Raw genomic sequence first — 27,572 nt, 5'->3', positions numbered from 1 at the left:
TTTCCTGTTAATAAGAGGATACAAACATTTTATATATTTGTTACATTTGGCTTGAATGCCCTCAATGTGATCTTTAAAAGTTAATTTATGGTCAAGTATTAATCCAAGATATTTCACTTGGTTTGACCAGGAAATTGGAACTCCGTTCATAGTGACTATGTGACTACTACTAGGTTTCAAAAAGGAAGCCCTGGGCTTATGTGGAAATATTATAAGTTGAGTTTTGGAAGCGTTGGGAGAAATCTTCCATTTTTGTAAATAAGAAGAGAAAATATCTAAACTTTTCTGAAGTCTGCTGCAAATAACACGAAGACTTCTTCCTTTAGCGGAAATGCCTGTGTCATCAGCGAACAAAGATTTGTGGCAACCCTGAGGCAAATCAGGGAGGTCCGAAGTGAAAATGTTATACAATATAGGCCCAAGAATGCTACCCTGAGGAACTCCTGCTCTAACAGGTAGTCGATTAGATTTGGAATTTTGATAATTTACCTGCAGAGTTCTGTCAGTTAAATAATTTTGAACTAATTTCATAATGTAAAGTGGAAAATTAAACTTTTTCAATTTAGCAATCAAACCTTCATGCCAAACACTGTCGAATGCTTTTTCTATGTCTAGAAGAGCAACTCCAGTTGAGTGGCCTTCAGATTTGTTTGAACGAATTAAATTGGTAACTCTCAAGAGTTGATGAGTAGTTGAATGCCCATGGCGAAATCCAAACTGCTCATCTGCAAAAATTGAGTTCGTATTGATGTGAAGCATCATTCTATTTAAAATTATCTTTTCAAAAAGTTTACTTATTGAAGAAAGCAAACTTATTGGACGGTAGCTAGAAGCTTCAGCTGGATTTTTATCCGGCTTCAAAATTGGAACAACTTTTGCATTTTTCCATTTATCAGGAAAGTATGCCAAATGGAAACATCTGTTAAATAATTTTACCAAGAAAGACAAGGTACTCTCTGGGAGTTTTTTGATGAGGATATAGAAAATTCCATCATCACCTGGAGCTTTCATATTTTGAAAATTTTTAGTTATAGACCTTACTTCGTCCAAATCAGTCCCCCAGGAATCATCAAAAATATTTTCCTGAGAGAAAATATTCAGAAAATCTCGAGAAACCTGATTCTCAATAGGACTAGTAAGACCCAAACTGAAATTATGGGAACTCTCGAATTGCTTAGCAAGTTTCTGAGCTTTTTCCAAATTTGTGTTCAAAATTTTACCACCTTCTTTAAGCGCTGGAATTGGCTTTTGAGGTTTTTTCAAAATTTTTGTGAGTTTCCAAAAGGGTTTGGAACTCGGGTCTAATTTAGAAACATTATTTTCAAAAGTTTTGTTCCTCAGGGCAGAGAATCGCTTTTTAATTTGTTTTTGCAAATCCCGCCAGATAACTTTCATGGCAGGATCGCGTGTTCTTTGAAATTGTCTCCTACGGACATTTTTAAGACGGATCAAGAGCTGAAGATCATCGTCTATTATAATTGAATCGAATTTAACCTCGCATTTTGGTACTGAGGCAGCTCTTGCTTCAACTATAGAAGTAGTCAGAGATTCAAGAGCATAATTAATTTCATCTTTGGTTTGCAAAGGAATGTTTGGATCGAAGTTATATTCCATAAATGTTCGATACTGCTCCCAATCAGCTCTATGGTAATTGAAAGTAGAGCTGTTGGGATTACAAATTATTTCTTGGGATATTTCAAAAGTTACTGGAAGGTGATCAGAACCGAAGTCAGCATGGGTAACCAATTGGCTACAAAGTTGACATGAATCAGTTAAGACCAAATCAATAGTTGAGGGATTTCTTGCAGAAGAAAAGCATGTTGGGCTGTTTGGATATTGAATAGTGTAATAACCTGCAGAACAATCATCAAACAGAATATTACCATTGGAATTGCTTTGAGCATTATTCCATGAGCGGTGTTTTGCATTAAAATCACCAATAATGAAGAATTTAGACCTATGACGGGTAAGTTTCTGGAGGTCACCCTTGAGAAAATTCTTTTGCTGGCCTACGCATTGGAATGGCAAATAGGCAGCTATAAACGTAAGTTGTCCAAATTTTGTTTCAACAGAAACTCCCAAAGTTTCAAAAACTTTGGTTTCAAATGAAGAAAGAATTTTATGTTTGATTCGTCTATGAATAATGATGGCAACGCCACCACAGGGTCCATCAAGACGATCATTTCTATAAATCAAGTAATTTGCGTCCTTCTTAACCTTATGGTCAGGCTTAAGGAACGTTTCAGTTATAACGGCAATATGCACGTTATGAACTCTCAAAAAATTAAATAGCTCGTCTTCATTATCTTTAAGAGATCGAGCATTCCAATTTAAAATGTTTAATGCTTTAAAATCCATTACTGAATTTTAAAGTCATGACAATATTATTAGCAAATTTTACTCCAGTTTGAATAGCATCAAACATGGAGTTAGATTTAAGCATATCAGAAATCATGTCAATTAATGAATTCTGTAAAAATTCCATTTTAGGGGCAGTAATGCTTCCTAAGTCAAAATTGTCAAAATTTCCGTTAGAACGTTGGTTAGTATTTTGATTTCTACCCGCTGCAATAGCAGCATAGGTAGCTCCATTAACTCGCTGAACATTGTTAGCAGCGAGGGGAGTAGGTACAGATGAAACATTTGAAGCAGGGGTGATATTTGTACCTACGGGTACGAATGTAGAATTTGTTCCTCGCTGACCGTTGTTAACAGCAGAGGAATTTGTACCTGGTCGGAAACGTGGAGCGTTTCCTACCTGTCGGTTAGAACGAGATTGTAGAATCGCTTTGCGAGTCTTACATTCCCAAAAATTGGATTTGTGGTTTTCACCACAATTTGAACATTTAAATTTCTTAGGATCTTCCTTCACAGGACAGTCGTCCTTTGCGTGAGAGGAATCACCACAATTCATGCATTTAGCTGGCATGTAGCAATTTTTAGTTCCGTGACCCCATCCCTGGCACTTACGGCACTGAGTGAGGTTTTGGAAATTTCCTCCAGTCTTCCTGAAGTGTTCCCACTTCACTCGGACATGGAGCATAAGGCTAGCTTTTTCTAAGGCCTTAAGGTTGTTTAGTTCACCGGACTTGAAGTGAACTAAATAAAAATCATTAGAAATCCCGTTGCGCGAATCGCCAGGACGGGATTTTATTTTCATTTTGATTACTTGGAGTGGCACAACTCCAAGTAATTTTGCCAGTTCATCTTTGATCTGATCCAGGGATTCACCACTGGGCAGTCCTTTCATGACAACCTTGAACACACGTTCAGTTTTGGTGTCGTAAGTAAAAAATTTGTGCTTCTTCTCAGTAAGATACTTGAGAAGACATTTAAATCCGTCCAAGGTTTCAGCCAATACACGGCATTCACCCCGACGTCCAATTTGTAGTGAAAACTTAACTTTCACGAAATTCAAAAGTTCCATGCGAAGAGCATGGAAATCGGTAGTGGTTATCACAATAGGGGGAATCTTTTCCTTCTTGGCATTAAGCCGGGAAAGTTTACTAGAATTTTTCTTGGATGATGGATCATTCTCATCATCCGTGAGCAAATCAAATTGATTACTCAAATTAATTTCTTCAGAAGGGGCGTCAACAGTTTGCCCCTTTCTTTTGCGTTTAGGCGCCATGGCGGCAGTAAATTTTTTATCCAAATCGACTTCCAAGCAGATTACTATAAGAATCTGAAGGATCGAAGAGGAATTTTCCAAATCGATATCCAAGAAGGATTACCTCGGGTAGGGTCCAAACAAGGATCGAAGAGGAATAAGAGGAGTTGAACAAGGTAGAAAATTTTTACAGGTTGAGCACTGAAAAGTGCTGTTTAAATTTGTTGTAGCTTTAGGTAGTAGTAACACTTCCTTAAGCAAAAAGCAAATAGATCCGCACGGCAAGAGAGCACGATGCGGACTGGGTTGAATAATCTTGATTCATTCAATATTAGGAGAGATGTAGCCAATGCTTCTTTTGTCAGCGACCTACTAACATTGTACATCGATTGCCCAGAGCTTCTTAGTCAACCGAACGTGAACATCCGCACACGTGTCTTTCGTTCCCATACGTTTCTCAATATAGCTAGAAAATTAATCATTTACGGAATACACGAACCCATGAAGAGTGTGTGTCGTGTTTTTGACAATTCTAGATAGAGCTGGAATTAGGGCGTAACAGGCTTTGTAAACAACGACTTCTCTCGTTGATTTCTCGGAATTCAAGGCACGCCTACACAAACCAATATATCCATCGGGTAGGAGAAGTCTTCCTCTACTCGATGGTGATGTTGATTTGCCAGGGAGAGCCATGTCTTCCAAGAAATCATCGAGAGAAGTCATTGTTTACAAAAGCTGTTACGCCCTAATTACATCTCTATCTAGAATTGGTTCACGTGTTTCGATTTTAACTTGTCTAGGCGTATGATAAAAATAATTTTGTGAGAGCCGTATCTGTTTGATGTTATTTTTACATGTTACTTAATTTAAGCTACACTCTTAGAAATAACTAATTTTACACGTGACGGAATCCATCTTTGACATAAAAGATGAGACGTAAACAAACATGTCATGTAAAATTAAGTGCTCCGAGACTGAAAAGTTCGTTACTCGACGAAAAATACGTTTGATTGAGTTGAATTACGCGTCTGTTATGGCTCAATTTTATGTCAAAATTGACACTCGTATATGTCAGTCTCAGAGCACCTAAATTTACATGATTTTTTTCTAAGTGTGAAGACATTGGGGTACTGTTGACTGTACAAAGAAAATAAGCAAATAAATATATTGCATGTATGGTATATTTAAAAAATAAAATTAGATTAAAAATGAAAATTTTCAATTCTGGGGTGAAAATATTGAAAATCTAGTTTCATCATTTCAACAAAAGCTGTGGTTTACAAAAAAAACTACATATTTTAAAGCAAAGTTGTTAAAAATACGCCTAAATGTAGGAAATATCAGGCTCTAACACAAAATCATATCAATAGTGAGCATGCATAGGGGCGTAAACGCGATGATCGATTCTCTTCGTCGATTTTCTCTTTTGTTAATAACTCGCTTGGATTAATGTTTCTCGGTGTGTTTTCTGGTGCTTTTGATACTCAATACAATCTGTATAGCACTGCATTCAACAAAATCTAGAAAATTGTTTAGCTTAGCTGTAGCAATGCGTGTCCTTACTTATGCGTGCTCACTGTCGATTTGTATGATTCTAAATCGTTCATTTTAACGAAATCTGATATCGAATTCGAATTCAGCGACAAAACGTCAAGCGAAATAAGTAATCACGTCAAACACTGATCCAGAATAAATCTATAAAGACCTGGAAAAAGAGCCTATCTGCTTTGATTGATTCTCTTCATCGACTTTCGTTAATAACTCAGCTGTAACAACATTCATTGTTGCATTTGACGATTTGGACGACAGAAGAAAACCTCATGCTATCATGCTATGAAAAAAAAAATCAAAAATCAAAGAACTTTCCTTCTAAAATACAGTTAGATAACAGAACCGGCAACACATCTAGTGAGATCAGTAATTTATTTGCTGACTTTTTTCAGAACATTTACACAACGCATGACGAGAATGATCGTGATCTTCAATATTTTTCATATCTCCCGGAGCCAATGACGGATATTAAAGTTAACAATTTATCCCTCAAAGAAATCTTGCATGCTCTTGAGTAATTGGATACGTCAAAAAGCGCAGGTCCAGATGGTTTACCACCTATTCTTCTAAAAACACTTTCAAAAGAATTAGTAAAGCCTTTATTTGGGTTGTTTAATTCATCGTTAAACGCCAGCATGCTGCCTCCAATTTGGAAGGAATCATTTTTAATCCCTATTTTTTAAAACGAAAAAAAAAATATTGTTTTCGTTCTTAGTGACCTTCATGGCCTATAAAATGTTCAATTTATTTTTCAAATTGCTAATATTATACGTTTCTTGCTCATTTCCTATTTTTTGTTGAGCGTTTTTGAAATTTTACCTGGGACATTCATTATGCTTTTTGTGTCTTTTTTTACCTTTATATTGCTCAAACGGCATTTTCTAGTGCTCTTTTGTGACGTATAGATTGCTCAAACATCTGTTTTTAGTGCTCTTTTGATTTTGTTTAATGGTACCTTTTTCAATGGGACCCACATTCGTTAATCTTCTTTATCGACATCGCCTTTGTTAGCCGAGACACAGTATCATTACTTATTGCTGTCTTGAAAATACCATATGGAAATTGATCTGGGTTATTGGCTCACAAACTTTCAATTTAAAGGAATATATCCTGAATATCATTGGAATTTTTTTTATTTTAAATTTTGCAGTGTTCGTTTTTAATTGCTCATGAATTATTTTCTTTTCTTTAAGAACGATTCATATTTTACGATGGCTCATCCTCATGTTCAAGCATACATTTATCTCCTGGTTTCTGGAACTTTTTCAGTTTTGAAAAAGATATTTTCATTTTATTTTTGGGGAAATAATCACGATTTCACAGCATATTTGGATTTAAACAGTGATAAGTGTGAACTTTGTGTGGGACATTTTAGATTTATTTATCGCGGTTATTTAATATGACATTGCTCATTTTGCCACTTTTATGGGAAAATATGTTCAACTGCAGGTGACGTAGGTGAGTTATTTAGTGCTCAAATTTCCTAATTTAGTGGAGATTGATCCTTAATTAATTGAGCGTATTCTTTTAACTGTTGCCCTTTTCGCCATTTTCATCGCTGACATTCAAATTATTAAAAGAAGCTTTTTATTTGTTTAGTGGCTTTTTCTTCATTTCTATTGCAACTTTTTTTTTTTGTTTATTGGTGCACCCCTGTAGTATTTAGTGGCCAATTTCAGATTTTTTTATTGCTCATTTCGCTTTTTTAAATGATGATTAATTGTGCTGCCTATTAATAAATGGCAACCCTGTGGATTTTATTTATTACTTTCCACAATTCTGGTTTTTTGACATTATAAATTTGGGATTTGAACTCGTAACTTTGGCGTGAAAGGTATGGATGCTAACCACAACACCGGGGTCACCCCAGGGTTAAGATCTTAATATTTTGTGCACAGTAAACGCATCTTTTCATAAAATTAAGACAACACTGAATTTGAACAAATTTGGAGATTTTTCCTTCTTTCAAACATGAGCAGTTCTTTGTAGCTTTAATGTTCTTATTGTTTTTTTTTACAGTAAACACAGCTTGTGCTAAATTTTCATTAGAAAAAAATATTTTAAAAATTTTAAGAGATTTTGCTTTCTTTCAAACATGAACCTATTTTAGTGTTATGTTGCACTGGCTTCGAAAACCTCAAAACGAACTTTAGCCCTACCTTGCTCTGGTTTATGTTGATGTTGATGTTGAAAAGCAAAATAAAATTTCGACCAGCGTACTACTGCCTAGGGTGGTCGAAATTTAATTTTGCTCTTAGACCCTCTATAAGGCAGTGGAAACTTTATTGCCTCCAACAAACAATACTTTTTTTTATTCACTCGTAATCTCTTTACATCTTCTGTTTTAACTGGTGGAATCTTCTAACATTTAGCCACAACAAATGTAAAATTAGAATTTGTCAGCAATATTAATATCAACAAACAACCATTTATGATAGAAAAAAAATAAACTGTTGTAGCTCTGTTCGTACTAAACGTGTTTTAATAAAATTGAAGCCAAAGGAAAAATCTATGTTTATCCATTTGCCGAAATACTGAGCTTAAAAGGCTGCTCGTCAAATTCACGAATTTTGAACGTGAAGCGGTATATTTTATAATTTTACCCTTCCTAATTCAGCAAGATATAATGCAAACGAAAGATACTGTAGTAACAAGAACATATGAAGACGACTGAAAGCAAACGCTAAATAATAAACAGAGTTAAAAAGAAACAGAAGTATTCTAACTGAATCGGTATCAAATTCGTCAGAAACGATTTGCAGATAAAATGGAGCAGGCCAAAAATAAAATCAACGTTTATCTCATCGTTACAAGAAACTGATCTAGAACTCATAACGCAACTTTTCCGTCTGTAACTAATCCAACACAACATCTGAATGAATTGTGAATCATTGATATATAGTCTCTCAGTTCCGTAGAGGATATAGAGACTACTAAATAAACAAATTGAACAAAAAAAATAATAAAACAAGAAATAAAAATGCAAAACGCTTCAACAAAACTTCAATAGCAAATGTTTCATAAATAAATTCTCGGCCATACAATGACATCAGCAAGAATAATTTCTCGTCTTTATGCAGGTGTTTCAGAATGTTAGATGTTTCACATATTGTAAATGTTGGTATTTGACCTATCCTATATTTTCTTTAAAGAAGTAAATTCAATTTCGATTACAATTCTTTACCATCCATGAACTCAAAATTCACTCATCACTGGAGCTGTATCGATGAGCATCTTTTATAAAGTGGTTGAAATTTAATTACATCAATGCATTCAATTACTCGTAGTTGTAAATCTATTTTATTGACTCCATTATCATTCTGCCGACGCTTCCACTGTCTTGACATGATGGTACGAACCGTGTAATCTCTCGCCATTCCTAAAATTTAAATATCTAACTTCATGCAACACAACAGCGAAAGCCTCTATTCCACCGAACGGAAATGTTCTCATTAGGTACAACGAATTCATTAACGAAATCTACAAAGTTTCTTTTTCTTCGTCCTGCTTTGCTAATTACAGATTACGTCACAGGCGACATCAGTACGTCCTTAGCGCTAAACAAGCTCAATTCTGGTGGAACATTTTTCGCTGGACCATATTTAGACGGAAGTGGAGTTAGCAACGTTACCACACAGATAGGAACACATGCATATCTGCCGTGCAAGGTAAGCAAATCGTGTCAAATGGATGTGATTTTTTCACTTTTTTATGCTCTGCCGGGATGTTCTCGAAAATCCGAGATTCAGCTCAAAGTGCGCATGACAGAAAATCCAGTTACCCGGAACGGACCAACTCACTGCCCGCTCTTTTCACCACCTGATTTTCTCTCATTATTGTCCACAGGTGAAACAGCTGGGGAACAAGTCGGTGTCATGGGTTCGAGTGAGAGACGACCACATCCTCACCGTGGACAGGTATGAAATTTCGCCAGGTGCTGTAATTCTGCAAATACCATAATACCGAACTGTCATTGGATATATTTCCTACAACAACGCCGGGCTTTCAGCTGAAACCTAAATCTCTGCCGAAAAGCCGACCTAATTGTACTCCCAGGAACTTGTTAACGCACAGTGATTCCGATTTTCTGAAGATGCGGTCATATTTAAATAAATTTAATTGAAAACTAAATACTTTTAGCATAATCGTACCGATATTGATCATGTTCATCATCAACCCCGATTCACAAGTTAATTTTCAATAATTTTAAATGTTTAAAGAATTGCTCATTTTTTAAACGAATTTTTATTGTGGTAGTATGTCCTTCGGCGAAATGACCCAGAACCTAATATGTGACAGCTTACTCTCACATATAAATGATAAATAATTTAATTATAAAATTTCACAAAACACAACATTTTAGTTCAGCACATCAAATTTATTACTTTATTTAGGAAACAACTTATTCGCTCCTATTACTAGGGATCCATATTTTGTATAAAGTTGTTCGTATCCGTATTATCTAGTGAAATTAACGCTCAAATCGTATGAAAACCACGGAAACTCTGTTTTTCGCGTGCTTTCACTTTATTTTTAGTTTAATCTTTTCTTTATTATGGTAATGATATTAGTGAATAAAGGGCTCTACACTTTCTTCTATAAAGGCAGCGTTCAAAGTGTTATTTACAACAATAATCAGGCAAATGTTCATCCGTTTGCGTGCTATATTGCAACAGTGAAAAGAATAAAGCCTTTGAATCGCATAATAATTTCTGACCCTTTGTGGCATAACACGACGGCAATTCATAATTTTCAGAGTTAACTAGTTTCCATGAAATAAATTTCATAAATCTTAAAAAATAGCACATAAATCCAAATCATTTAATTTTTGGAACAAATTCAGTAGATGGAGGAAAGTTCAGGTAAATGTCTTTAAAAACAATAAAACCCCAGCAGAATGAAAAATAACTTTTTTTTTTATAGTTGAAGATGCTAAACGTCAAATAACAGACTTATTTTATACGATAGATGGAGGAGATGAAAGTTGATAGTTCTGTTAGAGTACGGCAGTGTGAAAACTGTACGAATCGGGTACACAGCAAAAAAATAATTTTGATATCACATCAAAGTGGATGCACTACAATCATGTCGAAAATTTCATGTAATTTTTATGAACACATAAATAAACAAATGCAGTAAAAGCAGCGTAATGTCAGTTCATGCATTGTATTAATGATAATTTTGTCCTTTTTAGCAAGTAATATTACACCATATTTTCGACATGATTGTAGTGCATCCACTTTGACGTGATATCAAAATTATTTTTTTGCTGTGTAGATCATCTCTCTTTACCAAATTCCCACGTTGGAGAAGGATGGTGAGGGGCACTTTAGAGCAAAATCCAAATAGATATTTTTTTAGAATGTCTAAATCAGAATCTGGGCAAAGTTAGGTTGAAATCGGTGACATTGACCACAACTCTGTATACACTTGAGCTGGAATGACATAAGCTTAAGATTTTTCGACTTTTTTTAACAAGTTTCATGATATAGAAAACATTTTGAGATATGAAAAAAAAACAGTTTAGAAAGTGAAAGTATAGCGGCACCGGTGGTGTAGTGGTAAGCGTGATTACCTTTCACCCCAGCAGGCCTGGGTTCAATCCCAGTTGGCGCCGCCGGGATGTTCTGAGGTATAACATCTATGATCACGCCTTGTAAAGCCGTTGGTCCCCGGTCCCTGAGTTGATGGGTTGATAGGTATGGACCAGGAGTGGGAGCTGCCTCCCTGGCGTGGGTAGCATTGGTGCTCAGAACGGAAAAACAAGATTGACGGAAAACAAATCAAGGAAAAAAAAACTGGAAGTATTTTTAGAATCAATGCAACAGAAAGAAATTATTAAGATGTCAGACTTTGCAAAACAATTGAACAAATTTGCGTCATTCTGAGAGATTGAAAAATATATAAAAGTATTTAGATGTAGGCTTCAAAAGAAATTTTTTAGAGAAAATAGAATAATTCTGAATGGATTTTAAAGGAAATTCTGAAGAAAATACCAATTTAATTTTGAAGATTTTTTAAACTTTATTTAGAAGCATTTTAGTCACGGACTAGTTTATCTTCGATTAATTTTGAGTAGAAACTGAAGGAAAATAATTCTGAGGACAATTCCAAGGAAATGTAGAAGTGAACTCCAAGCGAATTAATTATATTGTTGAGCAACTTTGGGATGACCTTCTACCAGCGATTTTATAAAAACGACGCAATAAATTACAGAGTTTTCAGAAAAAAAAATATCTAAATATTTATCTACGTCAAAGTTTAAGTTTTGTGATCCATTCCAAGTAATCAACAAACTCTGCATACAGTTCGAAAGGAACTCTCTAGAAAATTACACGAGAATTCTATATGAATTTTCAGAATGTATATAAGATTATGTTGAACCGAACTCCAATGCAATTCTCAATACAATTTTGGGATATTTCTGAAGGGTATACCGCGAATAATCGGAGAAATGTTTTAAAGAAATACCACAAAATTTAAAAGAAATTATCGAAAGAAAATTCTTGGATTAAGGATAAAGGATAAGATATAAATGGTAGAGTTTCTAGGGAGCAATCAAAGAATGTTTTAAACGAATTCTGAATCACGCTCTGAGTGAAATTATGAATGATTTTAAGGAAATTTTTCAAACTTTTCTAAAAAAAAACTGTGACGTGTTTACTTCAGTTAGTTCTTATTCAAGCATATGATTTGATTTATCGCATATTTCGTGCTCTCAACTATGTGTTATAAATGCACTTCCACAGATATTAATTGAGAGCTTTCAATGTTAATTTCCAACAGCATGAGCCTGTATATTGTGTGGCAAGCACAATGATATTTTATGCCCAAGTAAGTCTTGAAAATGTCCAAGCCGATAGATTTCCTCGACCGGACCGGGATTCAAACCTGCGGCCTTTTGCTTGGTAATGTCGTGCCTTTATATCAAGGCCTTCAATAAACAGTTCTAAATAATATACATAAATAACTGAACAAATCAAATGTAGTGTATATGCGTTATCGGTCGGTGTCTGCACTTTCAAAATTAGTTTTCGAGATAATCCTAATCAAATGGATAATAAAATAAAATATATACACTTTAGATTTATGCAATCGTTTTTTTTTTTTAATTTTAATGGTTGGCATTCGCCCTTAAGTACCAGAATCATAAACATTACTCTATATACTCATATATACAGTTGTATTTTGGAAGCGTCTTAATGATGACTGGAACTGTGTGTGTTTTCTCTACTCTCAGCATTAACCAATAATTGCTGTGCATTTGCAAATAATCCTAAGCCCAAACACTAACTAAGAACCCGCATTTAATCTACACTTGCCAAATCGACATCGGTCTGAGGCTTTAATCTTTCCTTTGAAGCACGTGAGAACTTTTCTACCACTCTGCACTTGATCACAGACTTTGTTAATTTGAAACGCCTCAAATTAAAACAAAAGATGAACCTGCATGGGAGCTTATCCCACTTTTTGCCGCTTCGTTGTCTGGGCATTTACGATCGATAATTAATTTCAAATCTACCATTAATCACCAGCTGTAAATTTTCGATGGGTCTCCTATTACGCAGCACCATTTCATTAGCCGACTTTCCCTTTTCGAATGGTGTCGCTTTCACCACTGCATCTATACTAGAAACAATTCTCTCCTGTTTTCGCGTTAGGTATTTCCTTGGCACTGTTTCTTGTTTTGCTGGAAATAAAGCCACGTGAAAAATGAGATCCCGTGTATTCAGTTGATATTTGTTTCATCTCTCGTTTCTTTTGTCGTTCGATTTCAACAATCTGTGATTTAATTGCCGACAGAATCTGACTGGGTATTGTGCAAAGTAAAATGAAAAGCTCCATAATGCTAACTCCCTTTTTAGACGACTGCAGTGTACACGGACGATGAAACTCAAAAGTGAATTGAACCCAAGCAAAGTGATTAAAATTTTTAGAACATTTCCAGGAAAAAAATTCTCGAATATTATGAAAATCAATGATAATTTTACTTTGTCTTGGAGTATACTAATAGACTGAGTTAAACCCTTCTTGATTTTCCTTATATAAGTTTTTCCTGGAAATTATCTACAAATTCAACTAACTTTTGAGTAAATCCACTTTAAGCCAAATTAAGTCATATTCAATGCACTTTTGAGTCGGTTTCATCGTTAATGTACAACTGAAATATTATTGATATACCACGGTTTCTTGAAGATAGGTATTGGCAGAGACTGATTTAATAAAATTCAGCTTCCACATCTTGTCAAAACTAAGCTAAACGAGTACAAAGGAGACGGCTCGTTTCCAATGGAAACTTTTGATCACATGCCTTGCCCACAAAGTTAGAAAGCGAAATTGAGGCCGTGTCAAATTCCGTGTGCTGCCACAGAACATTTCCGGAAAAGCACTTTCATAATTAGTTCTCAAGGGAAAGTTTGCACGGAACAGTACGCAGCTCCTTGTTGAAGTTCGACTCAAGCGTCTTTAATTTGAGATGGAATACAAAATTAAATGATGCCACGTAAAAAAATTAATTCATTTAATTAATAGCTTCTCGCCCGTGAAAAGAATGATGAAACCGTGAATAAAGTGATGGCGCAGATCGGCCCTGCCGAAAAAGTATCAGGGTACGAAGAAGCATTGACTAATTATCATATGATACGCACAAAACGAGGAAGATTTGCACAGTTCAAATATCTCAGCTCAACTGGCCTCGTATAGGGTAAGTGTGTCAGCTATGACACTAGTGCTCCCCTAATTGGACATACGACCTAACTAATGTTCAAAATAAGTTTTTTTTTTTCATTTCAACGTAGACATTCATAACTGCACTGAGGCTAACTTTCTGTGGAAGAAATTTTCACGATTTTGATAAAATCAAGGTTCTTGGTTGTGTGGGCAATTAGAGGACCACTAGTTCCATAACAATTATACTGGGCATATGTCACACAGCGAAAGAAATCCTGATTGATATAAATAAGCATCGCCGAAAACCCACTAAACAAAAGCTTACGCTTGCCTTTTAATACTAGAATCGCGGGCTCTAGAACAATTTATATTTTTTTTTTCGGATTTTTTAGTGGAAATCACGTCAAAAAATAATTTTTAAGCCGCATTCAGCCAAATATGTATGGACAAATGACTCCAAATAGAATATTTTATAACTAGCCTCCTATTCAAGAGCAGCACCTAAGATTTTGTTTGGTGGGTGTTTAAACGATACTGATTTTTCATAATAATGTGTTTCTACCAGAGAAACCGTTGTCGATATGAAAAATAATATTTTAAGGCTAATAATTCATTTGTATAAGGGAGCTTGTGCACTCTTGATCCCACGCATAAAAATTCTATTGCATCTAATGTAAGGATGGATTTATTACATCCTCTGCATATGTTTCATACAACAAATGGAATGGCAGTTAATGCAATGGACTGCTGCGTACAAGCAATTTATTCCTGAATGCATGGTTTTATATAAAACCATCACGATGATTTTCTAGACGCAATTCATTGAAAATAAACTTGTTTCGAAAAATCAGCTAACATAAAAATTACAAAATTATTATAAAACTTTCCGGCGACCATATTATAGAATTTGTTCATGTCGCGAAACGTTGCAAGTTCTACATACTGTTTCATGCAAATCGATAAAAGAATAGGGTATAGGAATCCCTTGAATTGCACTCTACTGACCAATTATTTCGCCTTTTTTGGTCTTACATCACCATAAAAAAATGTGAAGGGTTAATCGCCTTCGTGAATGATAGAAATTTTATGTTGTTTGGAACGAGGGTGACGCCTTAAATACTCACGAGGATGGATCCCGATCATTAGCGGTGAGGCTTGTTCCTACTTCTTCGGTGAATGGACGCTAATATGGGCACCAGCTCGGTGCTTGCGGGCATACAATGTTCAACGCCACACGCCGAAAGCACTGCTGCTGCTGCTACTGACGACCAACCGGACAAAACCACACACGGTGATGGACTAAGCACCGTTCAGTGAGACCGGATGGAATTAGATTTTGAAATCTGTGTTGGGGAAAGCGCTGTTTGCAAGAATTCTGTGATAATTTTGATCACCATTACAACAGTTGGACATTTGTGCAATTTTCAATAGTGACCTATTGAAAATAAATAAGGTGCCCGAGCAAAGTCTGAGATCAAAATGAAATCAAAATTTGATGTTGTGATTTCGCTGATAATGATTACTCAGGTTACTGTAGTTTTGGTCGTTGTAACGGTTAAAATATCAAAATTAAGAGCAAACAAATCTTCCTGTGACATCACATTGAAAACTGTTTCTGCTATCAGTGAGAGCAAACTGAAAATTCATTTTGATATAAATTTTCCTGTTGATAACAAAACAAATATTCAATTTGATGTTATGTTAAGGCAACGAAAACAAACATATTTTTAAAGAGCAAATGTACAGCAAAATGAAAACAAAATTTGTAATCAAATTTGTCAATTGCGTAAACTGAAATCAAATTATGATTTCAGTTTGATGTTGATATCAAAACTTGATTTCAATTTGATGTCATTTTGATGCTGGACTTTTGTGAAGTATCCTGCTATCTGTCACTTGTGTTCCTCATTAAATGATTCAACTTCACTTGTTGATGGTTTATGTTAGATTGATTTTATTGTTCAAATTTAACTTAGCCTAAACTGGAGGTATTTGAAGTCATTATGTATTTGCTTAGCCAATCAGCGATCGATACATAGATCGACCAAGAGAGGGAGAGAAATGATCAAGAGAGAAACCGCGCTGTGGCTTTCCCACGTTACGTGTCGCATGGTGACAACCAGCGTTGCCAGGTAATTTTCAGAAAAATCTGGACCAGGTAAAATATAAAATCTGGAAAAATCTGGAATGCTCCAAAAAATCTTCTTTTTAACATAATGCTATTGAAATCAAAGTGATGTGTCAATTCCCCGTAAAAATAGGTCAGTATGATAATCTAGAATTTATTCAAAGTTCTAGAATGGTTATAAATTACATGTTTAAATAAATTATATAAAGCAAATAATTTGTAAACATTGCTTCCAAAAGTTGAAAAGTATTGACACGGTGTGCCTAAAAAATTCATATATCCATTACCCGGCATTTCAAAAATTGAGATAAATGTGGGTAAAAAACATCAGAAAATATGGTTAGAATTGTTTTTTAAACTGTGACTTTTTAAAAAAGAATGAGAAGCAAAGAATCAAGGAAATTTGATGGGATGGATTTTTTGAACTAATAGTCGATGTAGTCCTTACTATTTGATGCAGTACCAGAATTTAAAGATTTTATTAGTTCTAAATAATTCTAATATTACTCTGAGGTTGATCAGATTTACAGTTTAATTCTTAACAGCATACAACCCACAACACCCAACAGACCAGTAGGCAATTTTATTTTGAAACTAAATTCACCGGGCTGAAGTGGGAATCAAAACCTAACATCGTGGAACTCACACACAGTTTACCTAAACTACGGGTAACTCCACTATTCGCAAGACCATTATGCCAAAGAATAATTTTATTATATTACTAAAATGAAAGTCTGATAGTTTCATTTTTGAAGTCTCAGGATCTTGCAATGATTCTAAATTCCGGAATTTATATTTTTCCTGCGTCCCAGACCATAAAATGTTTTGGTAGTCTGAATTTACTTGGAACTCATTACAGGATATCTTGGCCTTTTTTTTTTGTTCAATTTGAATCATCCTAGAATTCCATTATATTTCTTTTCTTTATTCCCCTAAAATAATCTTGAAAATATCTAAACTTTTCCAGTAACATTCTAAGAGTTCTTATCATTACCTCTTGAAATCTTTTATAAATCACTCTTCAATCCCACAACTCCCTCAAATTGGTAATAATTCCCAATAATTGGCTCAATTTTGTGTCTATTTTTCTCTATGAAATTCTTAAAATATTCTTAACAATTTCCTTGGTACACTCTTCAGAATGACCATCACACTCTTCTCAAACTTATCCGATAATTCCCTTTAAACTGCTTTGTAGGTAAGGTTAGAATTGGTTTGAAATCCTTTTCAGTATTACCCAAGTACTCAAGTATTTTGCCAAAATGGTTTTGAAAGTCTCGCAGAAATTGCACCTTAATTGTTAGTAAAATTAATCTCCATAGAAACATTGGACAGAATTCCATTGAAATTATTGTCGCGATTCGTATCAGCATACTCCTTAAGTTTCATGACAAGAATTTTCTATGATTTATTTTCCGGATTGAAATTTCCTTTATTGACAAAATCTCCATGCAATTGTCATCATAGTTGACAAGACAATTGACACCGTCTTCAACCAGAGGTTGCACAGACTAAATATTTAACATTAAACAACGGAAAACACACCACACCCATTACCATTAGAACAATAGGCAAATTTTTAGGTTGCCATAATTTGCCCTGGCTGGAGTGTGAATCGAACCCTCACTTCGTAGCACTCACAATATGCCTAAATGATGGGTGACGCCACACGACCCCGAAGCCCACAAAGATGGATGTAATTCTACTCAGAAGTAGCTTGAAATTCTACTTTGATTTAAAAAAAAATCGCCTCACACTTAACTGTGAACTATTTTCAGAATTACCTTAAAATTAAAATTAATTAAAGTAGAAAATTTGGCTTTTTAGTTTTTTTTTATTAGAGGAAAGAGCCAATTAAAAAATCTGGGGAAATCTGGAACATATTAAAAAAATCTTGAAATATACGTGGTCTGTCTGTCTATCTGGCAAGACAACTTAAAATCTGGAAAATCCAGATAAATCTGGAATACTGGCAACGCTGGTGACAACGCCGCTTGGAAACAGGCGTATTGCATTGGCTTAGTAATTAGATCCTTTCCTCGGAAATTGATTACGTAGTACCTCGACACTTATTGTAGGGTCGATGACTGGCGACAGTTAGGGAACTTTGACTCAGCAGTGGTGCAACAAATGCGATCTGCTGGAAATGAACAGAATTCGATGGTGTCTGTTATGCAGATGCCACACTTTGCTTGGGTGTTCAATTAAGTAGATTCGTAGCAAAAAATTTATTCGTTTGGCTTGTTTAAAATTAAAATCCATCCGCTATTGACAGAGTTATATGTGGTCAACACCTGACCACTTTTCGTAATGCGGTTAATTTTGAAATTGCACCCCCAATATGTTGCCGAAAGACGTAATCCTACGTCAAAAATACTCTACCAAATTTATGGTGGTCCTGAAACTGACCGTTTTGTCGTGATGGTTGAGTAATGCTGAGCTATCAGGGTGTTCAACAAGGATAAGGCTGGCGAGCTGTATATTATTTCGAATTCCCAAACAGACTGCTTTTTCATGGTATACACAGGGTGATATTAAATAATCTATTAATTATCTCAACTTGTAGTGGCACACCATTCATAAATTTTTGTAGCATACAAAAATTCTAAAATTCATATTAAACTTCCTATTCCGATCCAAACAAACGTATTGAACGAAACGAACGAAAAGGGTGATTGAGTAAACGAATGAAACGAATAAGAACGAAGCGGAATGAAAGCCGAGTCAAAAACGAATTGCTTGATTGCTCACTGCTTGCGGGAACTGACATCCGATTGATGACCTTGACAAATGTCCAAAACATACTCTTCAACAAATTTATGGTGGTCCTGAAAAGGACCGTTTTGTCGTGATGGTTGCTGTACGTTGTTTGAAACGAGGGTGACGCGCTTGGCATAGATAAGCTGCGGGTCACGAAGAAATTGATTCCGATCCATAACGGTTGAGGCTTCTTCCTCCTTCTATGGATGCTCATGTGGGCTCTGCAGCTCGCTGCTTGCAAGTTGCCTTTCGTTGTGTACTGGAGAACAATGTTCAACGCCACACGCCGAAAGCACTGCTGCTGTTGATGCTGCTACTGCTGACACCGACGACCGGACGCCATACACGGTGATTGAATGAAAACCGTTCAGTGAGACCGCATGGAATTCGAATTTTAAATATGTGCTAGAGAAATCGCTTTTTGCAGGCAACCGGTAATAATTTTGATCAACATTGCAACAGTTGGACATTTGTGTATTTCTCAATAGTGACCTATTGAAAATTAATAAAGTGTTCAGCAGATTGGTAGATTAATTTCCAATCGTTTGGCTTGTTTAGAATTAAAATCCATCTTCTATTGACATAGTTATATGTGGTCAAAACCTGACCTCTTTTCGTAATGCGGTTGATTATGGTTTTTTTTTTAAATTGCACCCCCAATATGTTGCCGGAAGACGTAATCCTACGTCAAAAATTTTTTATTTCAAATTTAGTTGAACTTAATCGTTAAAATATTTATAGAAAAACCACACTCTCCCTTCTAAATTACTCAAGATTGAAGATAAGGTCAAGATTGTTTATTTCCCTAGCTTATATAGTTAGGTTAGTGGAGCATTTCTACCTTTTTCTCCGTCTAATCATACCTTCTTCCGTGTAACTCGTCAAATTTTTATTGGGCACATTCGATGGTCGTTAATCGATGATACTACGCTAGAAATAGTTCAACTCACTAGTTGGTTGCGTCTCGTACACCGACTGTACAGTTTAAAAAAAATGCTAATGAACAAAATACAACAAACCACGATAATATTTTTATTGTAACGTGCAAATTACTGGGGGTAATCTTTGTGATCGAATTTATTTGTTGCTGTGTATTTTAAAACAAGGATAAATCGTCCAAGCAGACTTCCATACAGCTTCCCTGTGAAGTAATTTATGTACACTTACTTGCTATAAAAAATTTTCTTCGTTTTTTTTTAATCATTGGATGATATAATGATATGTTTTACTTGCAAGTAACAAGAAGGGGGTGTGTCAATTTCGCTTTCAGAGCGATCTTATGATTCGTGAGCGTTCACTTAGAGTGAGCGCTCTCAAATTGTGACGCACTGAAAGCAATATTGACAGGTTTTATGTGTCAAACACATACTTCACGACCTGTTCTTGTATTTTACAAGTATCTTATCTTATCTTTCTTTACAAACACTAATAACCATTATAACATCTAATGGTTTCATAATTCCGAAAACCAATATTTTATAGCAAGAGAGTGGAAGCAATCCTGATTTAGTGTTTATTCGACCTCATGTTAGTTAAATTAAAGGTTGATCTTTTTCGTAACCCTTCTCTTCATCAGTCAAACTATAACGAACCAAGTAAGTGGAAAAATCGAATGAAATGTGTTACTTTGGTTGAAACAAGTGTGCGTTTCTCGTATTCACATTTTTCTTTTAAATTACCAACATGGATCAAAGCATCAGCTGCTTATACGTACTAGATTTTGCACTTCAGCAAAAAGTTACACATTGACCGAATAACTCGATCACTGTCATCCGATTGACTTCCGAAAAAATGTGACAACGGTGAAAAATCGCCCCCGGAACCAATTGGTTCTTTCTCGGCATCACTTTGATGGGCCCAAGTTGTACGTACATACTTATATCTATACCTACAGCTGAAATGCTTCTCTGCCGGGAGCTTAGTAATGGTGTCGTTTTGGTAAGATGAACGACTCTCGCCGAAGAAAAGTTGTGTTCCTGTGAGCGGAAAACTGAAAAAAGCAAGACAGGGCCGGTACGGCACAACTAAAAAAAGAAACAACAAAGACGGATGAATACGCCAATCTTTCATGCATAGCGATATTTATCGGTTTCCTCTTCACAATTTGATGCCAAAAAGAGCGAAACGAGACTAACTTCTCGGAAAACGGTATCTCAGATGGTCAAAACTGAGTGATATGGCACGCTGCCGCAGGCCGGGGCCAAGTGAGAACGCTTCCAGATGGCGTGCCAGTTGAAATCATGCGATTGTGGCTGGCAAAATCTGGTGCCCTCAATCTGTTTGATCACAGCGTAAAATCATAATGGTCGTCGTCTGTTTCGTCGCCATCGTCATCGTCGACGCGAATCAAATGAAGTATAAAATCGATGTCAAAGTTTCCTTTTTGTTCTGTAACCTTGGGAATGCGTTTTGTGGCTGCTTGATAATTAATCACAATCACAAGAACGGCTCAATTTTTGAGATAGATGACTTGATGGAATGCTTAATCAAGAATTTCATAGATTGATGGCTTCCAGTAGAATTTATGAATGAGAGGAAGATTTGACAATAACTGAACAAAATGAGATATTTTAATCGTCTCGCGAAAGATAAATGATCGATGAATGCTTTAGACAGCTGCGTATCCTACTGAAATCTAAATAAAGTTGAAAATCTAGAAATCAAAATGATTCTACCATATTAAAATATCTTAAAATAGAAACGTTGGATTTTTGATCAGTAAAGCAAAGCAAAGATACTATTCAATTTCTGATTTCGATAATACGAAACATTGCCATGATTTGCTTTATAATATGTCATGCTCAAGATACTATTCAAATGTTTGCTTCGGTTTGTTAAAATTTAGACCATGTTCAGTTTGAGTTAGATCCTTTGCTTTACCAAAAATTCGGTAGTTCCAAATACGAATAATTCACCCCAGCAAGCCTGGGTTCAATCCCAGTCGGCACCGCCAGGGTGTTCTGAGGCATAAGATAACGCGGGAAGTAAAGCCGTTGGCCCCCGGTTCATGAGTTGATGGGTCGATAGTTAGGGTCCAGGTGTGGGAGCTGCCTCCCTGGCGTCGGTAGCATTGGTGCTCAACACTGAAAACAAGATCGACGAAAATCAAATCAAGGAAAAAAAATATACGAATAATAAGCTCTGTCGAATAAAACAGATGATTCAATCTAAAATACTATGTTTGGTGAGTATTACCAAGCATTGGAAAAATTGTTTGGTTCTTATTTAATTTCATTTAACTTATTTTAGCTATCATCAATATTGAACTCCCATATTTTTGATTAAAATCTTCCAAGTTGAATCATCATATCGTTGATTTTCCAAATTATGTTTGATTAATAACATACAAAATCCTCCGTGAATCCCTCTCGTCAATTGTATTTTGTGCACTCAAACGAACTCAATTGCTGGCAGAAAATTAACCAAGGTTGCTCAGAAGAAGAAAACGAATATAAATTGTAGTGCGAAATCTTTTTTGTGAAATCATTTCGAGCTAAACTAAGCTAAATTAGGCGACTGAAAATCAAGAAAATGAAGAAATTTATTTTTACCAGAAATATTCAGGAAAATGTCAGTAAATTGAAAAAGTTATCCCATTAAAAATGAATGGAATTATATATGGTGTATAGCAACGCCGGTGGTGTAGTGGTAAGCGTGATTACCTCTCACCCCAGCATGCCTGGGTTCAATCCCAGTCGGTGCCGCCGGGATGTTCTGAGGTACAACATCTCTGATCACGTCTAAAGAAGTAAAGCCGTTGGTCCCCGGTTCATGAGTTGATGGGTCTATAAGTAGGGTCCAGGTGTGGGAACTGCCTCCCTGGCGTCGGTAGCATTGGTGCTCAGCACGGAAAACAAGATTGACGGAAAAACAAATCAAGGAAAAAAAATTATACTTTTCTATTATGTGTCACTAGCAAGCTTTTTTTGATTTTTTTTTTTTTTATTATTTTTTGTCATTAAGAGCATTTTAAAAGAACAGTATAAAACTTGACATAAGCAATTTGAAAACTAATCATGTTTTATATGTTTTAAATATTTTATTAAATGTTTATAACATTGTACAACTTGTAATGATTGATAGGTTGGTCGGAAACATTGCCCAAGTATCCAAAAAGTAAGCTGATTAACCTTTTTGCAATATAATACTAAAATACGGCTAATATAAATTTCTGAAACTCTATGCTAGTCGTCTTCTTCTTCTTATTCGCATTTCAAGCTTATTGCTTAGTGCATATTAGCTTATTGCGTGCTCTCAACTTAGTGCTCTAAATGCACTTCCACAGTTATTAATTGAGAGCTTTCGATGCCAATACCAATGCATGAATTTGTATATTGTGTGGCAAGCACAATGATACTCTATGCCCAGGGAAGTCGAGAAAATTTCCAACCCGAAAGATTCCCTCGACCGGACCGGGAATCGAACCCGCCGCCTCCGGCTTGGTAATACCGTGCCTTTACTGACTAGGCTATGAGGCCCCATATCTAGTCGTATATCAGCCTTATATTGCAAATAGACGAATTATCGGGCTTGTAGGTTACTTGGGTGGATCATGTTTTTTAATATAAACGTGAAAACACATACGACCTTTTCAAAGATAAGTCTTGAGTCAACATAGCCTCTTGGCGGAAGACATGTGGAAATATTCATCCAAATTGGAAGATATTCATTTTCTGGTTTCCCATAGAATTGAACAAGATCATATAAAAACAGTAATCATTTCCCTTAAATGCATATGTATCGGCCTTTTCACATGTTAGTTTCTATTGCCTCAAAGATCTTTTCTTTAATCAATTTCCAATCCGGTTTCAAGTTTTTTTTTTCATCGTAGGAAATTCCTGCTTGAAAAAAGAAATCAAATAATGTAGTGCTTTTGAAACTTTTAAACCTACAATTTTAAATTGGTTACATATTAAATTAAAATTCCGCTTGAAAATTATAAAGTTAAATTTGCGGGTTTTATGTGCAACACACAATTTTTACAACTTCACGTTGGTACATACAAATCCAAAATAGCATTATAATATTTTATGATTCCATAATCCCATTAAACATTTGATTTGCTAAATTAATGGAAGTAATATTATCGACAGACACACAAAGCAATACCGTTGTTCCCCTTTTATCTAGTTCCTCAAAAATTGAATATAGAGATTTTAGTTTATAGCAGTACAACGGTATTTTTAAACGGATTTGATGTAGAATTACGTCTTTTGGGAACATATTGGGGATGCAATTAAAAAAAAATCGACCGCACTACGAAAAGTGGGCAGGGTTTGACCACTTATAACTCTGCCCATAGCGATCCAATGTAATTTTTTCTACGGATCAAAAATGAACACGTTTTTAATATTCAATAGGTCACAATTGAAAATTACACAAATGTCCAATGTTGCAATGGTGATTAAACTTATCACCGATTGGCTGCACAAAGCGCTTCTCCAGCACAGATATCAAAATCAAATTCCATCCGGTCTCACCAAACGGTACTTATTCAATCACCGTGTATGGTGGTGTCCGGTCGGTCGTCATCAGCAACAGCAGCAGCAGTGCTTTGGGCACGTGGCGTTGAACATTGTTCTCCAGTACACAACGAAAGGCTCCCTGGCTCCCTCCGAAAAAGGAGGAAGAAGCCGCTTCGCTACTGATCAGATTCAGTAGCTCTTCGTGAGTCGCTGTGGGCCACACACTACTGAAAAGTCATGTAAATTTCGGTTCCCTGAGACCGACACATGTAAGTGGGCTTTTCGACATAAGAATCAGTTGAAAGAAACGTGAAAATCAATTCAATCAAACGTTCTCTTCGTCGACTAGCTGATGCTTCGGTTGGAGAACACTTAATTTTACATGAAATGTTTGTTTACGTTCTATGATTTACGTCCAATATGGATTACGTCTCGTGTAAAAGTAGTTATTTCAAAGTGTTCATCTATGCCAAGCGCGTAACCCTCGTTTCAAACAACATACAGCTCACCAGCCTCTACTGTGTTGAACACCCTAATAGCTCAGCATTACTCAACCATCACGACAACGCGGTCTTTTTCACGACCACCATAAATTTGTTGAAGAGTATTTTCTGAGCATTTGTCAATCGGATGTCAATTTCCATAAGTTTAAATCTAACATACCATGTATTTTGAAGGAACGTTCGCATTTTATAGCATAAGCATAAGCATTTTATAACAATTTTTAACAAGCTTGCAAAAATAAACATTTGTATTGTTCACGTAATTGTAATCAAGAACTGGAGATTTTTATCGATGGACCCAACCTGTAAATTCATAGGCCAACATTAGAGCCATTTCCCTATGTGATAGAAAACTCAATGCAGTCATACCTCGATATAACGTTACCTTTATATAACGGAACTTTGATATAACATAACTCGATATAATGTAAATTTTGTATTGATAACGTAACTTTTGAAAAATTTGAAATTTTAAAAATATATGTACTCGGAAAGTGGTTCTATGGACGTTAACATATTTAAGGACTCTGTTAGCATTGTTTTGGGGTGCAATTGGCTTTTTTTACAAAGGCATATGAAAATTTAAATAATTCATGTGTATTTTTTACATTGAATAACATTTGCGCAGACAGGCTCAATAACTGTTCTCTACAACGAAAACTTAATTGACATTTGTGACTTTGAGAGTCACGCAAGTAGCTTGGAACATATTGTTTTTATTTTTCAATCAATTTTTGTATTGCTGAGATATAACGTAGTGGAAAGGTTAACACAGTTCGAAAAAGTAGTGTAAATTTCTGTTCAGTATGATGCACATAAATGGAGCGTCACACATCATATAAGTTTACATTATATATCATGTAAAGTTCTGAAATATTTCATGCAATGTAGCAAATATTGTATACAAAAGTCCATGGTTGTAAACAACATCGGTTGCGTTAAATGAAATACAAGTTTACGTGAAAGAATGTTTGCATCACCATTAAAATTCAGAATTTTTATCTGCGTAGTGAATTGGTGATTTTTGATACATTAGCCACACAGATAAAAATTCTGAATATTCATTGTGATGTAAACATTCATTCACGTAAACTTGTATTTCATTTCACGCAATCGAGCAACTTGCAAACAATGTTGTTTACAAAGATAGGGTATACAATATTTGCTACATTGCATGAAATGTGTCAGAACTTTATATGATATATAATGTTAATATATATATGATATGTGACGCTCCATATATGTGCATCATATTGAACAGAAATTCACACTACTTTTTCGAACTGTGCAGTTATTGCTTCTAAATGGCCACCAGATGGGGCACCGCAAGATCTGGAACATCCGTAAAGTTGATTGCTTCATAAATTTGATTAAATATGAAAAATAAGGCATAATGTAAATTTCAAACTATTCAATATATTTTACCGAATTCGAATTGGCAAAATATAATTTACCACGTGTACAATGTTTAAGCTATGAATAAAACTAGTAGGTGGCGAACATGATGAGAACTTTTTTTTTCGAAATTATACATCCCAATGTACTTGGACTCTTGAACGAGTTTGAGCTATACACTTTAAACACTTGTAAAGAAAAGTTATACTTTAATTTATTTACTCGATTTTGTTCCTAATTATTAATATTTAATTACCATTTTAGTACAAAATTGCAAATATATAAAGATTTTAATGGAAATATGACTATCCTTACTCAATAGGCATATACTTTTACCAGCAAAGTTGTTTGTCATAAAATGTTTTATCCATTATCACACATTTTTCACAAATAGTATGGACCCCAAGGAATCTGCATCACTCTAAACCATGTTTTTCAGTGAAAGTCTGCTTAATAAAGATATAAAAAATGTTTTTCAGAGTTGCCACCATACAAAAGTATTTTTGGAACACCCCTTAGCTACAATATGAAGGTTGATGCAGTGGAAGTTTTTCATTACTACATAGGATATTGAGATTTTTAAGGAAAATTACTTATCAAAAACTTCAGGAACACTTCTTTTGGCGATTTTAGTGACATTGTTTGATATGAGAAGTTTTTCATCGCAACTTTGCTCAACTGTAACACGCTATCTAATCATCATGTGAATATACAGTGCTACTTCATATAATGCTATGTTATGTGATGTGATATGACTAACATCACAGTCCGTTTTGCGACCTGCGATAATTAAATATTAATTACATGTGAAATTGTGACATGTTCATCGGAAGAATTATCTCAACGCGTGCCCCGTTGTGTTTATTATCAGGCTAAGTAGGAAAACGGTTGCCACAGCAGCTTGTTCTCGATAAGCTTTGAATTTACTTTCACCCCAGAACGCTGTTGATGTTCTACATATTAAGCTGTGGAGGTGAAACTTTGGATTTTTATTTGTCTTTCTCCTCTGTGTGTTTTAACATGCAGCGTCCTTTGAGTATGTCTTGCACGGAAAGGGATGCTGCAGTAGAATCTACCATATTGGGAGCTGAAAATAAACGCAACGCACCATCTTCTTGTTTGCGTACTACACTAGGGGTATTCACTTTGCGCATCGTAAACATATACACTATCGTAAAAATAACAGAGTCCATTGGAGTGTAATCGATGTTTACGCATTTACGAGGGTGTATACGTTTACGATGCGCTTTGTGAATACCTCTATTGTATTTTCGCAACGAGCATAAAATTATTCAAAAATATTAACCATCTATATTTAAGGGGAAGTTTACTGCTCCAAAAAAATAAATACGTATCGATTTTTCTAAAAATTTTGAAAAAGATAGCAAAAATAAAAAAAAAATCACTTTTTTCTAATTTTTTAAAGAAAATTCATGTAAAAAAAATTTTTTTTAAGTCATCAAAAAACCACATAATATCGACTTTTTGGT

The 27,572-nt window shown here is 35.2% G+C and overlaps 1 protein-coding gene across 2 annotated transcripts in view; it reads left to right on the top strand.

The window, feature by feature from the left end:
• The window catches only part of LOC135717135 (zwei Ig domain protein zig-8-like), a 471,305-nt gene that overhangs the window by 381,098 nt on the left and 62,635 nt on the right, over positions 1-27,572 (top strand). For both annotated transcript variants that reach the window (XM_065239086.1, XM_065239085.1), the window contains exons 4-5: positions 8,684-8,829; positions 9,008-9,078. In XM_065239086.1, the coding sequence (XP_065095158.1) occupies positions 8,684-8,829; positions 9,008-9,078 (217 nt within the window). The remainder of the gene's footprint in view (positions 1-8,683; positions 8,830-9,007; positions 9,079-27,572) is intronic.

This window comes from Ochlerotatus camptorhynchus, unplaced genomic scaffold (genome assembly GCF_037179485.1).
Source record: "Ochlerotatus camptorhynchus isolate MF236.1 unplaced genomic scaffold, CSIRO-AGI_Acam_v1.1 ptg000048l, whole genome shotgun sequence".
Taxonomy (NCBI): Eukaryota; Metazoa; Arthropoda; class Insecta; order Diptera; family Culicidae; genus Ochlerotatus; species Ochlerotatus camptorhynchus.
This window is presented reverse-complemented; position numbering and strand designations above follow the sequence as displayed.